Source organism: Calonectris borealis, chromosome 18 (assembly GCF_964195595.1).
Source record: "Calonectris borealis chromosome 18, bCalBor7.hap1.2, whole genome shotgun sequence".
In the NCBI taxonomy this organism is placed as follows: domain Eukaryota; kingdom Metazoa; phylum Chordata; class Aves; order Procellariiformes; family Procellariidae; genus Calonectris; species Calonectris borealis.
The window spans coordinates 6,533,226-6,548,735 of record NC_134329.1 but is presented as its reverse complement, the minus strand read 5'-3'; the positions used below and the strand labels follow the sequence as shown (position 1 = coordinate 6,548,735).

Below are 15,510 nucleotides of genomic sequence, written 5' to 3'. Positions count from 1 at the left end.
AGGACGTGGTAAGGGTGACAAATGTTTACTCCTGGTTCAACAAATTAGAATACTCCTTATATCACTGGAGCCGAACGGTTTTGGACTCGTCATTAGGCAATGTCAGTCTTTCTCATCAAAACTCAAACATTTTAAAACTCTCAAATGTTTCCACAGATGAGGCGCGGACAATGGTTTTTCCCTTAGTCAGTAGATTAGTGCGCTACAGCACTAATAATGTACACTTATGTATTTACAATTAGACAATAAGGCTGCAAGTGTTGATGAGGGTGCACAGCTGTATGTGCCTGGACGGCTTCACAGACAGCAACGGGCCCCCTCCCACGCGGAGGACTGAGCAAGAACGCTCGGCCGGGCGGGGGGAGAGGTACCACGGGAAGCCCCCGAAATCACCGCACGCAGGTGGAATGTCTGTCCCGTCAGGACCCCTGCAAAAGGAGAGCCCACGCAGAGGCACCGAAATAAGCTTTGGGGCGGGAGACTGGGGTCTGGATGAGCCTGCGGAGTGACGGGAACCACGTCTGGCCCACAAGCCAGACCCAGCGCTCGCTGCCAGCCCGGCGGAATTATGAAAATAAAAATACCCCTGTCCATCCCGTATCTTGGCTCAGTGAAAATTTTAAACAGGGCTGGTGGGAAACTTTACACTGAGCTTCCCAGAGGGACCTGCCCCAGGTCCTCCTCTGCTCCCCTCCACCTCTAGCTTGAACACCCCAAGCCTCAGCACTGCCCCGTGGCGATGAGGAACTTCACTGGCGGAGGAGAAACCTTCCCCAACGGATCTGTTCCGGCAAAAAGTGTTGGTTTAAATTAACATTTTCAGCAAAAAGCGGGTTCTCAGACGGTTCGTAATGAGCTGCACGGTGAAATCCTCCCAGCTGTATACTCTACCTAGCTTTAATCAGATCATTAACTTTCACAAAGATGTAGGAAGGAGGAGTGGCGGCACTTCAAAAGAGCTCAAAACAAGCTGAGTTTTAAACTTCAGACTTGTCATTGACTTAGCCTTTCATTGAGCCAATTATTTATGACATATTTGACGAAATTCAGAAAAGGAAGAAGTTGAAATCTGCATATCTGCTTGGCTGCAGTAGAGCTACTACTACAGTTATAAGCAGGAATACGAGCGAGGAGCTCTGCTCGGAGCCCCTCGGTGCCCGAGGACGCGCGGGAGCACCCCGACTGGCACAGCTAGCCCTCTGGTTTCAGTGCCCAGCCTGGTTTTGCACCGGTTTTTGCCAGCAATAAAGTTTCAGTGACCAGTAACAGGGTTTCATACAGATGCATTTATTTGTATCCAGTTTTTCTTATGCACATCGCGTTTCAATAAACTATGAGGAAATCAATTTTAAAGACAGGCGTCCGGCTCGGCGCTGAGGCTCAGCAGCAGCCAGGCCATCGCGCTCCTCGGCTCGGCGCGGCTGGCAGCGCCGCGGATGCGCGCTCTGCCAGGCCGGCGGTGGCTTCGGCGTTCCCTTGCCGGGCGTCCCGGGGAGCACCCGCATCCCCCAAACCCTGGCTGAGCCCAAGAGACAAGGACGACCCCGCGCCGGCCCCCTCGGCTGCTTAAGCCATATAAACCCTTCGCTCCCTGCCTCCCCCGCCCCCGGCAGCAGCACCGGGAGCCGGCCCCGGCCTCCCTGCTTCCGCGGGGTCGGCGGGCTCCCGCCCCGCCCGCACGGGGGGCGATGCGGCCGGGACACGGGACGCGGAAGCCCCTCGGGGCCGGGCGGACCCCGGCGGCGGCCGCCCCCTCCCCGGGACCCCCGCGGGCGGGCCCCCCACCCCCACGCCGCCGCGCCGGCGGCCGCCGCCGAATCCAGGTCCGGATTTTTGCAGGCGCCGCCGCGCCGCAGCCCCTAACGCCGCGCCGCCGCCGGGCAGCCCCTGCGGCCGCGCCGCCCGCCCATGGCCACCGAGCCCCGCGGGCGCACTCGGACCTGCCCGCCCGGCGCCGCGGGGGCCGCGTAGGCTGCGAGCCGCGGGGGCCGCGCCGGGCCGCCCTGCCGCCGCCATGGGCCCGGCGGGGGCGGGCGAGCGCTGAGGGGCCGCGGGGGCGGGGGGCGCTGCGGCCCGGCCCGGCGGGGGCGGCGCACGGCCGCGGGGGGGGGGTTTCCCGCCCGCCCGCCGCGGCGGCCGCGGGCTGAGGGCGCGCAGGGCCGGCGGCGAGCCCCGGGCGCGGAGGGCGGGGAGGCGGCCGCTGCCCCCCCCCCCCGCGCTCACACACGCACACGCGCACCCGGGAGGCGCTCGGCGGCACCGGCGGAGGGGGAGCCGCCGCCGCCCGCCTCGCCCGCCCGCCGCCAACCCCCCGCCTCGGGGGCGGCTGCCCCCGGCGGAGCCTCCATCTGCAGCCCGGCGGCGGGAGCGGGAACATGGCGGACCTGGAGGCGGTGCTGGCCGATGTCAGCTACCTGATGGCGATGGAGAAGAGCAAGAGCACCCCGGCGGCCAGGGCCAGCAAGAAGATCACCCTGCCCGAGCCCAGGTACCGCCCGCCCCGCCCGGGAGCCCCTGCCCGGCCCGGCGCCCCTGCCCGGCCCCGGCTCCTGCCCGGCGGCCTCCCCGCTCCCTGCCCCCCCGCGCCGGCTCCGCGGTGCTGAACATAACGGTCTGGCGGCGGCCGGCCCTCCCGCCGTGCCCGGCACCCCGGCCTCGGGCGGGCGCGGGCTGGCGGCGCAGCGCCCGGGCGAGCGGCCGGAGCGAGTAGCGGGGTCGGGTTGGATGCGCGTATTCGGAACAACTTCTGCAGGCGTTTCTGGGGAGGTAAAGATGCGGAGAAGCCCGCTTCTCCCGGGGAGAAAAACCCCGCGGTTCGGGTGTTTATTTCATCCTAAACTTGATGCTTCATCCAGTGGGTGAGAAATTCTTTAAGTGGTGAGCTAAATAAAATGGTAAAACCAAACTGAATCATTCTCACGGTTTTATTCTGCAGAGCTCTTTTTTGGTGATGCTTCATGAGGTTTGACAAGAGAGCAGGGAGATGCGGGGAGGGAGGACAGGCTCGGGAGAGAGGTTTTCTCTTAGCAAGCAGCTCACGGAGCAGAGGTGGTGTACAGCCACGAACTAGTGCAGGTCGCGGGCTCGCGGCCGGCTCCATCGCTGTGGGCTTCCACGGGTCTCGCCGGGTGAGCGGACGGGTGCCTTGGCGTAGCTGAGGTCGTTTTCTTGGGGTTTGGTGGTAAAAGCAGCTTTTCTTCTGAACGACAGTCCCTGGTTATGCATGCGTTGTAAAATCACCTGAGCATCGCTTACTTATTTATTGCTGAAATTAGAAGTGAGCTTTCCCTCTCTTTCATGGCTCTGTTATATATTTAAAACAAAGATTTAGCCAGCAGACAAAATATTGCAAGAGAAAAAATCTGAACCAAAATTTATTGCAAAATGTATAGGCAGTTTGCAAGCCTGCTGGTGGCCTAGCCTAGCTGTCTGCCGCGAACGAGAGATCACGGAAGCCCTCTTCTCACTTGTTCACTCGTTTTTCTGCCTTTATGCTTGAATTCTGAGCAGCGCAGTGAGGCTGCAGAGCAGGGGAAGGCGAGGGGCACGGGGGTGCCCAGCCCACGTTAATCCCCCTTGCAGAGGCAGTGAAACCTCAGATAAAGAAGTTTGGCAGTCGTTTTTGAGGTCCGGTTGAGGATGGCTTGCTGGACAGACGAAGGCGCCTGTTTTTCTTCTGGTATGTGTAAATGCTTATAAAAACAATATCCATGAGATTCAGCCTACACTGTTAACCTGAGGTACAGCACGCTTTATCGGGAGCGCTGGTAGCTTTACATTTATCAGTGCTGTGGTTGTGGCTGTGAGTGTCCTTGGTGTCAGCGGTGTGCAGCGGTGCTCCCTGTTTGCAACAGGGACGCGGCCCCCCTGGGGTGGTGCCGGGTGGGGATGCGAGGGTGTGCAGGGGAGGAGTCCTTCCAGCGCCAGGAGAAGTATCAGCACCGTTGGCGCTTGTGGGGAGGCTCGAAAGCCGCTGCCTGGACCGACATCCCCTTGCGCAAAGTGCGGCGCAAGCCTCGCAGCACAGCACGAGGCCTGAAGACCCTGCGGTGTGCTGCTCTCCTCCTGCAGGATTTGCATTTTGTCGATGTTTGGTAGTTTTCCTGAGCTCGGAGAGGTGGTTCACCCGCGTTCGGCTCCGCAGGGTGGGAAACGGCAGCCAGGCAAGAGGAAGTTTTGCAGAGTAGGAGGAAAGGTGAAGGGTTAGGTGGCTGAAGTGTCTCGCTCCTAGACCTGCATGTGGAAGAACCTGTTTGCAGATTACATGAAATACTAACGGAAAAAGATTATTTGCCATCCCCCCCAGACTGGCATGCTCTGAGGAAGGTGAGAGGCCTTAAGCGAGGGAGAGGTTTGCAGCTGCAAGCGGTGCCGGGGTGCCGTGGGACGGGGGACGTGTAAGACAGCTCAGCAGATGAATGAGAGGAAGCGTGGACCTAAATGAGAACAGAGACTTACCTAACCCTGGGACCACAAACGGCTCTAGGTTGCTTGAAATGACTGAACTTCTCAGCTTCTAACTGAAACAAGGGATTTCCTCATACAGTAGGAAATTGTGACCGTTATTCTGGTGTCAGATGTCTTCATGCTGGTTTCTGGTTGGGTTTTTTTGATCCCTCTCATTAAAACTGACGTGGTGTGTTGGGTATACTTAAATATTCTGTATCACTGGCAAAGTGATTCATTTAAAATTATATAAATTGGCTGGTTAAATGCAGGTTGATATAGTAACAGTAAAAAAAATACAACACACAGTCCTCTCTTACATGAGTTTGAAATCAAACAATTTTTCCAAATAATTTTGTTTTATTTCTCTCTGTGTGTGTCTGAGAGCAGCTCCTGGGAGGAGCGTGAGCGCAGCTTTGTAACGCCGGGCTGTGAGCAGCCGTCGTCGTGTTCGGCTCCTGGCTGTCACTGGGACAGATAGCAGGAAGGTCACTGGAATATCACATCCACGCTTGAAAATAAATGTCTCGGCCTTATTGCAGTGCTCTTCTCGCAGGAACGCGTTCGGCGTTGGTTTATCTCCGGCGGGCAGCCGCTGCCCAGCGATGGCATCCTGTGCTGCTGACGTTATCTCCCCGAGAAATATTACGAAGGTTTTGCCCCCCCGTTGCAATTTGTCTCCTTGCTGGAGCCTGGACACCTGTCAGCACCGTTTTATCTGTCTGAGATAAGACTGACACTAAATGAAGTAACCGAGTTTACCGTAATGCAAATTTGAGGGGGCTTCCTGTTTACAAGGAAATAGCTGTAGTGCAGGCAGGATAAATTCCAAGGCTGCAGGCCAAGGCTTAGCAGCAAATAAACTATGAGGGTGAAGAGTTTATTGGCCGTGGGGCTGATTATTGCTGAGTTTACATGAAGCATCCTCAGACTGTTTTTGTACCGAAATCGTTAAATATCACAGTTTGGGAAGGAAGAGGACAGAAAATGCGAATGAGACAAGAGTGCCTAAGGAAGAGGCTTAGTGTGTTTTTGTTTTTTTTAAAACACCAAAACAAAACAACCCTTTTTCCATCCTCTGTCATCTGCTTTTCCTTCCCTTCTGCGTTTCCTCCTTTCGTGCCTCAGAGCCTTGCCAAGAACTGGGAAAGCTGCGATATCTTGTAGTTTCACGTTGTTTCTTAAAAGCCTGTTTTGCGGGTGGAGTCGCATGGGTGGACAGAAGGGCTGTCAGAGGCAGGATGACCTGCAGAAATAGGACCTAAAACGGAAAAGACGACATACATATTGAAATATGAGTAAATACGAAACCTTAATCTTTTTCTGCAGAATTACCGTCAAATATTTTAAGTTTGGGGGGAAAGGAGTAAATTAACTGCACTCTTATTTTTTTAGGCTATTCAGCAGACTTTTGAAGTTTTTCCCTTTTCCGTGTAAATTTTAGATTTCCCTTGTTTTGGTCAAAGGGAGTGGACCTCTATAACACCTCTTTTTATTTGCCAGCAGCTGCTTCTGTTTTGAGTAAAGGATTTGCATAATGTGAAGTTGAGAAAAATAGTCCGGGGAATCAGGTAAGTGGAATCAGAGAGGGTGCAGGGCTTGCAGAGGGCTTGCATACAGCACTGCTGTCCTCACACTGGCTGCGGCTGTCCTCGCCAGGAAAGTTAAGATTAAAGCTTCCTTGCTATAAACATCACGTAAGTTAGGGTGCTTTGGGTGTACAAATACCAAGGGCATGGTAACAAAACATAGCATGCGTCTGTCCAGGCTTCTCTCCTGCTTCTCTTGCTGCAGTTGTAGATGTTTCTCATCTCATCTTTCCTTTTCTAACTTGCTTATTTCAGTAATTGCCTCCTTTTCAAGTTAATTCCTATTTTTCTCCCAAACTTTTTCTTTGGTCTCCTACATTCCTCTGAATCCTACCCCTCTGGGGGAAAAAAAGGCATGTTGCAGTCACTTAGCTCTTAAAAATCAGACTTTTAACATGACATTTTTCCTCAGTTACCATTGCATCTTCACTTTACCTCTGGAGATGGAGACTAATGCACTGGTCCCCAGCTGCCTCTCGCTGGGACAGTTGAGTCTGCGATGCGCTCTTTGCTTTCTTACCTAGTATTCAAACTTGTTTAAAACTCCAACTGAGGTTCATTGAATGCACGGAGGTTGCTTTTTCTTCTCCAATTCCATCCTGAGCCACTTGTGATTTGCTTTCTTCCTGTTGCAGCGCTGAATATTGGCGAAACCCAAGCGACATCTCCCGCTAGGAGTTAAGCATCGTTGCTTCTGCGTCTTCAATTTTGTTCTCTTGGCATTGCTATACTCTTTCTCTGAATTTCAGTTGTTTCTTTGGTGTGTCCTTCAGCGTGTTGATGTACCTCTTGAAAGTTCTGTAACATCTCTAAGTCACAGGCTAAAACTCTGCTCTCTCTGCTGTCAGTCTCGGTTACTTTGACGGCATTTTCTCTGGCTTTGTTTAACGCCTTCTTGTTGTGCTTATTCATTTAGAGTGCTGTCTCTAAGAAAATTTTCCAGACAATTGTTCGTGTCATTTTCATATTTGTTGCTATTACGCTTGTGTCATCCCTTTGCGTCTTTCTAGGTGCTTCTTTGTCTCTTGCTTCAAGCATACTGTTCAGTTTTGGGCTTCTGCGGGTAGCGCCTAACTCACTGAACACCTCTTGCTCAATGTCACGGTGCGGAAGGCTCCTGCAGCCGGCTCCCCCCGTTCCCCTGCGTGGGTTGGGAGGCACAGCCTGCTTCGGTCTGTGCTGTTCGTTGCCATCGGGTCTCCAAAACTCCTCCCCTAAATCCCTCATCAAAACGCCCGTTTGTTACGAAGCTTGTGAAGTTTGACTGCGATGGATCTGCCAGTGTTGGTGCAGGGCTTGTCACGTTTGCCGGTGGTGGTTCCCGCCTCTCTCCGTGCGCAGCCGCTTGTCTCCGATGGCGAGCGCGGGACCTGGAACGCCTTTTGTGGTGTGGGTCCGTGGCACAGCACGGCAGGGTCTAGCAGCGTCTCAGCAGTGATGTTAATACCAAAAACCCCTACTTTATATGCGGTTTGTTTAGAGAATGTAGTGGCTCCAGGAGGCCTAGTGCTATGTTGTGCTTCTTCCTCACGATCTGAATGCAAATGGCAGAAACCTGCAAAAGTACTGTTTTCAGAAAAAAAGTAGGCCCAGATTTTTCAAAGGCTTATGCATTTACTGGGCTTTGCACAGAAACGGTGCCGATGAATGCAAAGTTAAATAGGAGATGATATGGAGGATTAGGGATCTAATGGTTAATTCAGATGAATTTGTGTCACGGTAACTTCAGCTCTGTAAGGTGGTGATGCTTTACTGAAGCTTGTTCCATCTGCTTGTAGCAGTAATGACTGTAAATTATTTTAGCAGAACTTCTTAAGCTTGGCTGTCTAAAATTTCAAAACGGTTTAGGTTTTTGTTTGACACTTACAGTTTTTTTAGTTCAAGCAAGATTGTTTCTTGGTATTTTTATACCGTTTCCAGTACTTGGTAAAAATTGAAAAATTTGAAGTAAGCGATTAAAACCAGCATGTGGACGCTCAGACTGTTCAAAATGGTTTCTTCGACATGTAATTTGTGAAACTACGGAAGGAAAAAGGATTCTAAATGAAATGGTTTTATAAACTAATTTATTATTTTGCTGCTATACTATATCGCACTGTTTGAGTTGAACATCTGAGCGAAGAGTAAGGGGAGCAAAGCTTGGCGAGGGCCAAAGACGGCTGAGGACGTGGTGTGCGCCAGGCAGGTGTTCTGAGGACTGGGGTAAGTGCTGCAGGTGAGCCTGAGGTGGGAGCGTGCCGCAGCAGGCAGTGTGGATTTGTACTTTTCCAGGTCAGAGCGTCCCCGTTAAACGGAGCATCTCATAGTTCACCGGGCACTTCCTCGAAGCGCGTAGTAAGCTACTTGAATGGATGCATTCCATGGTACTGTGCTTCTGAAAGCATTGCCGTCTAGGAGGTGCAACTAATACTTCTGAAATGGTGAATGTCTTCTCATTTCAGTGAGACAGCAGAGCGTCTGCACATTTTTCAAGTGCTAAAGATACCTGTGAGAGTGCTTTTGAGGCACTTGAGGTGCCTTTTGCCCCCTGCCCCCAGGCGATGGTGCTTGCTCATTGTGCTTGTGTCGTGTCCTAGACTATCCCTCGATTTTTTTTATTTCCTTACTTAAAGTATTAAATTATTATTGATGATTATGGTCAAGAAAGCCATTGTTTATTTGGTTTGGTGCAATTCATAGTAGTTAGTTTACATGTTCAGGAATGATGACGTAGTTTACATGTTCAGGAATGATGACGTACGTAGACCGAAGCTTATCTTAGATCTTATGTTACTTGGTGAAAAGGCATGCTTGAATATTCATATGGTGACTGTTTGAGGAGGGGGAAAAACTTCTTTTTTTCTGAACTAGCATTACAAGGAAGACTGAACATTTGTGTTTTTATTGTGGAATAGCTTAGTCCTGCTCAGGGTGAGTATGGATGACAGAGTAGTTAAATTTGGCTTAGAAATTCAGCCTCCTAACTTTGCTGTCAGTAGAAGTGTGTGGCTGAGAAGGTAGTAACAAGATGGCTTTCTCATCTTGTATACGTACGGAAAGCTCGGGCTGCTGACAAAGTGCACGTGCTTTTTATCTCAAGTTTGCTTTGTCCTAGAGAACTTTCTTAGGAAAAATGCATGCTTTAGGGATGGATATAGCCTGTCAGTGTAGGAGCCTGTATAGGAGGGCTCCCGCTTGCTGCGGATGCTGCTCTCCGCACCAGCCGGTGTTCTGTCATTTGGGAATTCAGGTCGGTTTTTGTTGTAACTGCGGTGTCTGATACCTTGATAAAAGACAGGCCTATGCAGAAGAGCATGGGCAGACGACGGTCCTGTTGCAAAGCTCTTGAAGCTTTAACAGACGAGAAATGAGGGTCTGGAAGAAGGGCGCTGGTGTTACCGCATTGCACAGATCAGAAGCTAGGCCGATTAGAAAAGAAATGATGTACCTTTGTTCACAGTAGGGCGCTGGGCAGATGCAGGGGTTGAAGTTAGACGCTCTGAGCTTCAGAGCAGCAGTGGAGGCCCTGGGCTGTCCCAGCTCCTGAGCCTACGTTACTTGGCGCGTCTCTGGGCACGGGAAAGAGATCTGGCCTCGAGAGATGTTCCAATTAATCCTCCTGTGGGATGCTCTAAGGCTGAAGCTTATGTTTTGAAACTTAGACGTTCCCTCGGGCGTTATTACCTTAATTAAGAAAAAGGTAAATGGGGGTGATCTGGGAAGAGATCAGCGTGCAGCCTTCTGTTACTGTGCTAAAAACAGAGGGGAGACGTTTTTGGGGAAGGCTTCCGTAATGTGATGTTGCGTGATAGGTGTCGTGCGTCTGTGTGATCCCGTGGGGAGCGGCTGCGGCCGGGCTGCGGGTGCTGCTGCGGGGACCTGGAGCAGCGGCCAGCGCTGGGTGCAGCGACTGCAGGGGGTTCAGCTGAGCTGCGGCACACGGAGCACGCTTGGTGTTTCTAGTGGGAGATATGTACAGGCAGATTTGCCTTTTCAGTAAAATTAATAAACCTTCTAGCTATTACTCCTTTTATAGGTATGACGGCTTTTCAGCGCCTGAGCCTTCCCATGTGAAATGTTTTCAGCAAAACGCTGGAACTATAACATCAGGAAATGAACGTATGCAGCTCCTAGTTTCTGTTCTGGTGAAATCATGTGGAATGGCCTGGTTTAATCTTCTTATCAATAATAGCATTTTTTGGGGTAATTAATAAAATTAGAAGAAAGCTTATCAGGAGCTGTCAGGTGCAGGTGCATAAACCGAATCACATAGTTTAATTGAACTAAATTGATGTAAAAGCAGCAGTTTCTAGCTTTAGAAAATACAGCTGTTTTCCACATAAAGAGCTTCACCCTATGCTTACTAGTTTCTCCAAGAAAATAATTCCAATACTGAATAAACACCTATATAAATATGCCTTGCATAAATAAATAAAAACTTCTGAGAGTGTTCGGAGAAACCGCTTCCATATAGAAACCCCCCAGTCCCCTCCCAGTGTGCCCGGAATTTGTCCTGTCAGCACATGTCATATCCTATTGAGAAAGGAACTGGGGAAAGGCAGATTGCTTGGGATCTGGTAGAGCTGTGCAAATCAAAGCCTTCATTAAACGCCCGGAGAAATCCAGTCCAGCTGATGCAGCGTGTTTGCGATACACCCCAGCAGACAAGCACCAGCTGCATTCCGACCTCTCCGCACTTCGCTGCAGCCTTGGGGGATTCCGCGGGGATGCACGCTGCGGAAGCTCTGTGTGGAGCTGGGAACGGATGGGTGCTCGTCACCCACGAGGAGCTGCTACCTCTGTTTAAGGTGCAGATGAGAAAAGAGCTCCCAGTAGCTTCTGCATCCTCCCAGAAAATTAAAAAGCACTGGGGAACCCAACACAGTACTCAATGCTTCAAACCTTGGAGGAAGACCCCTCTCCCGAGGGACTGAGCGTAGAACGCAGCCTCCACATGACAGCTCTCTGGATGCTACTCGGCTGCTGTTCTGTTTATTGCATTTCTGTCTTAATTGCTGGAGGGAAAGCAAGCTCTGTGAATGCAAGTCTCGGTTAAGCTGAACTTTAAATGGAAAGAAGTCAAAAGGTGGGTAGGCGTTTTGCTCTTGAGCCGTAAGTGCCTGGTGAAGCCAGCCTGCCGCACCAGCGGACCTGCTCGGGCGGGGGTTTGGTTCGGGCATGCGGCTGCCCGGCTGGGGTCGCAGCCCTCGGGGCTGCGCGGGCAGCCCAGCGGTGCCCCTGCGGTGCCTGTCCTTTCTGAGCCTTCTCGGCACCGGCTGTTTTTCTTAAGTCTGCGGCCTGCCTTCCCCGTGTCTTCCCCATCACGTTCTGTTCATTTTCACACTTAAGCGATTCTGTCTCTCTGTGCATCAGTCCTCTCTTGTTTTCTGGTTTTGTGGGGTTTTTTTTGTTACTCCATGTTTTCCCAGTCTTCTTTCCAAATTGTTCCAATGGTTATGGTTACTTTGTTCACATCTCCCTTACTTCTGGGACCTTAAAATAACTGCCAGGTTAAAACGTACAATGAGAAGCAAAAAATCAGCGAAGACAATTTTACACTTCTTTTTTCGTTTTGCTTTAGGAGAATCGCTGCTGCGGTGTTTGGGATGCAAGGCTCTGGAGGGATGCTTGCCTGCCCGAAGGGGATTGTTTCCTCCGGGGGAGAAAAACATGCAGGAACTTTTCTGTAGTTTTAGCTTGTGGTTTAAAAGAGTTCTGAGAAGATCTGATTCTTAGGCCAAATATTTCATAGCAGTTTTCACTTTTGATCAATCTTGCATTGCTAAACCTTTCAAATGCACTTTTATAAAGAGACCAAAAAAAGTTTTGGCTGTAGTGGCTGTGTGCCATTCTGCCATTGCTTTGAATTGTGCTTGTTGACCCTGTCGTGCTTTCAGTTCAGGGGCCTTTGGGGCAGGATCTTTGGTCCAATTTTAGCAACTTTACAATGGATTTGGATAGTGCAAATAAACATTTCAGTCTCTGTAAAATTGCATCCTGAGACTTATAAATGAATAAATAAATCACAGGCCAAGGTAATGTGTTTCAGTCAATGTTGGCTGTGGTTCTTGGTAGCTTAGTTAATGTTTATACTTGCACGCTGCTTTTGAAGAAAGTTATAAACATTTTATAGATATGGAAAGATTAAAAAAAATTGGCAAGTCTTCAGTAATTTTGTATTTGTTTAAAAAAAAAATTATGATTGATGGATTACTTAATTGCAGTAGGGGCGAGGAGATGTGATTTTGCTCCGACTTCTGTTTCTTGTAATTTCTCAGTAGCAGCGTTCTGGTGGAAGGGCAAGTCCTTGACATTCAGTTCAGTGTAATTATTCCTGAAAAATTCATGTACTTAGAAGCTTTTGTATTAGTTTCAGATTTCAGCAATGATAATGCAAATGGTCCTCAAGGAACATGAGGATAGTGCGTATTTTGAAATCGTAGCTACATAGCTATTGCTTTTGGCTCCCTTGTTGTAAACTTTTGCCATTAATATAATTTGCATAAGTGAAGCTGCTTCGTCTCCTGGATGAGATGCACGCACCAGAGGGGGGTTGTTGCTGAGCTTTAATCCCTTCCATTGCAAACAGGTTCTTGGGTGGAATATGCTATTAATCATCCTTGACAATTATAAGAGCATTAGTTCACTGCAGTGAAATGACTTGGCAGTGGGCTTAGCATAAACTTTAGAGGGTGCGCAAAGGCAGAAAATGGGATAGAAATGGGTGAACTTGGGATAGAAAATGGCAGAGCCCTGTTCTTGCCCTGTGTGACATCCAGTGCCAGAATAACTGGGATTTGTTCAGCAGGCGCCGTTGCTGCGTGTATGGGGCTGTGTGGGCATGCGTGTGGATGTGCTGTGTTTGTGGCGAGAGGGGAAACTGTTCGGTTTCGCTCATTGCTACTTCATTTGTCAGCTGACGAGACGAAGAGTGGAATGGGCATCTGCACCCGTGATCCCTTTTATTTCTCTATTAAATAATGAAGTCAGTTGGATATTGCATTGCTGTCAGGAGTATTCTAGTAATAGTATAGGATGCTCAAAAGTACAAGAATAAAAGGAACATATTTTTTTCCGTGTTATTTCATTGTTGTCCAAAAATGTTTTTTCACGGTCTTCTAATGATTTGTTTCCTTCTCAAATATGGAATTTTACAAGTAATAGATAAATGTATCAGATTAGGTGGTCTGATGGTCCTTTCTGGCTTTGTATGCTGGGAATTTACTTTGCCCCATGAATTGCTTGAGAAAAAGTTGCAATGTGTAAAATAGCTTTGACTGCATCTGAGAACAAAATCATTTGGAGAAGTATTAACTTCTGCTGAACTTTGAGCTGGGCACAAGTGTGAGGGGAAGCAAAATGAAATGGATTGAATGTTTGTGATATGCTCACTATTTTTACCTCTTACATAGGAGGGAAGCTAGTTCTTTTTTACTGGTGGCATCAAGTGTCTGCCCTTCGCTTTCAGCCCCGAAGTGGAGCATTAAGCTGGCCGGGGGGCTGTGATCCAGTGACTCACTGCAGTTTCCAGCCTTGTTCAAGGGGAGTTTTCTGTTCAGTTGGGGAGGTACTTCATGCCGGTGATGAACATATTACAAGAAAATAATAGCATCATTAGTAATCAGTCACACAGATTTACTCTTCGTGGTGAGATGTTTCATTCCTTCTCCCTGTCGTCTTCTGTTATGTGACTTGTTTTCTTCCCTACTCTGCAAAACCTCAGTAAAAATACTTTTAAAGAGCAACTGCATTACTAGGGACGCATTGGTAGTATTATACTTCAGACTTCCAGATTTTCTTCTCATTTGAAATCGGGTCTGAGCGGGCTTAGTTACTTCCTGACTGCAGGCAAGCGCAGGTCTTCGTGGGCTGTGTGAGACTTGGGTCTGCGGGCTGGTGCCTTTGTGCAGAATGAGAAGGCGAAGCAGAAAGTAGAGGTGAAAGCTGGAGGGGATGAGGGACGTGATAAATACAGTGGGGAAAGCCAGGTGAGAGCAGGATGAGAGAGCTGAAAAAGGGAAAGAGGGAGTGATAACAAGAAGGAAGAGGAGAAAGCAGACAAGAGTGAACGGAAGGTGGCTGTCCAGGGTGGGAGCGGGATGCTCGAAGTGCGGGAAGGCGGGGGGGCGGTGCAGAAGGTCGGCAGTCAAAGGCAGTGGTAATTTGGGTGCTGAATACCTGGCATTTTCTTGAAATAGTTATTAGCATTGGAGTAGTTTTTGGACATGCCAGGAGCCATCGGGAGCTTAGTGTGCTGGGTACAGAATACACACATGGCGAAGGATGATCCCTCTTTGTCGTCAGGGCAGGTAAAAAAGAAATACAGCTTTATTTTACAGACTGGGGATCTGAGGCAGGTAAAGTTTATGACTTGCCCGAGATGGTACAGGAAATGTTGGCAGAGTTAAATACTGAACTCTGCTCTTCTCAGGCCAGTCTCTGTAAAGCCATTTCGTTCTTGTCTTGTTTTTCTGTTCTCCTTTTTCTGTTTCAGCTTATAGGGGAATATATTAGTGAGTGTAACTGCGCATTAATGTAGGTATGATTCTTTAATGCTTGCAGTAAGGCCAAACATTCTTTTTTCAAGCTGTGGTGTGCATGTGTGCATCTGTACAATAGATAATATCCCACAATCTGAACTCGTATTGATGTATAGGAAAAAATAATCTGCTTTTATGATAAATAATTAAAAGCTCCTTTGAGATACAGTAGTAAGAAGGCCAATTGTAAGTAGCTTCTTGATCTAGTTCCAATAGTAAGAGTATGTATACGTATACATACCATCGCATCTTTCTTTACCCTTTCCATTTTCTAGGTGCGAGATGCTTTCGAAAGAACTCCTGTATAATTTAGTATAACAAACCTGCGGGGACAAAATCCATGCCTCTGTGAAATTAATAGCAGAACTTTTAGGAGATGTCAAAATGAATGCTGTTTATTTTGCTCTCCTCCATAACTTCTAGTTTCTGCGCACGCCCGCATCCGTTGCGGTCGTGCTCCTGGCTGCCTGTACTGACGCGGGCTGCCTGATGGACCTCGGGCTCCGTGGCCGTCCTGCGGGCTGTGCGGTTGCAGATGCAGTCGTACACCCACCTTCTGATAGGTATGCTTGTTGTTGGAGTGACAGAATACTGCTGGTCTGTTGGGGGGGAACAGCAGGGCTAAGTATTGCTGTCGGCACCGGCGTGTGGCTGCGGCCAAGGGCAGGTCCTGGCTTGGGGGGACCTCCTGGTTTGCTCCTTCTGCGTAGCTCGCAGAGAGGGAGGACTGCGGAGGAGCGGTGCTCTTGCTGTGCACATGTCCTTTTCTGTGTTAAAAAGAACATAATGTGTTTTCTTCTTAGTTTTTCAGAAGATGTGCTTTCGAGTAGGTGTTTTCCACCTGTACTGACCTTGGCGCTGTGGCTGTTGTCTGTGTCCTGTCAAACTGCATGCCACCATGCATGCTTGTGGACGGCGAGAGCTTTTTAATTACAGAATGTATTTTAACCTTTAAG

General features: G+C 49.5%; 1 protein-coding gene across 5 annotated transcripts in view; it reads left to right on the top strand.

Moving 5' to 3' along the window:
- The first annotated feature begins 2,182 nt into the window (after positions 1-2,182).
- GRK3 (G protein-coupled receptor kinase 3) overlaps positions 2,183-15,510 on the top strand; it is a 76,594-nt gene continuing 63,266 nt past the window's right edge. Inside the window, exon 1 of one of the 5 annotated variants that reach the window (XM_075167493.1) lies at positions 2,183-2,488. In XM_075167493.1, the coding sequence (XP_075023594.1) occupies positions 2,376-2,488 (113 nt within the window). In that variant the 5' untranslated portion in view covers positions 2,183-2,375. Of the gene's footprint in view, positions 2,489-3,743; positions 4,327-15,510 lie in introns of those variants that run through there. The other 4 variants (XM_075167492.1, XM_075167495.1, XM_075167490.1 and 1 more) reach the window with 4 other exon arrangements.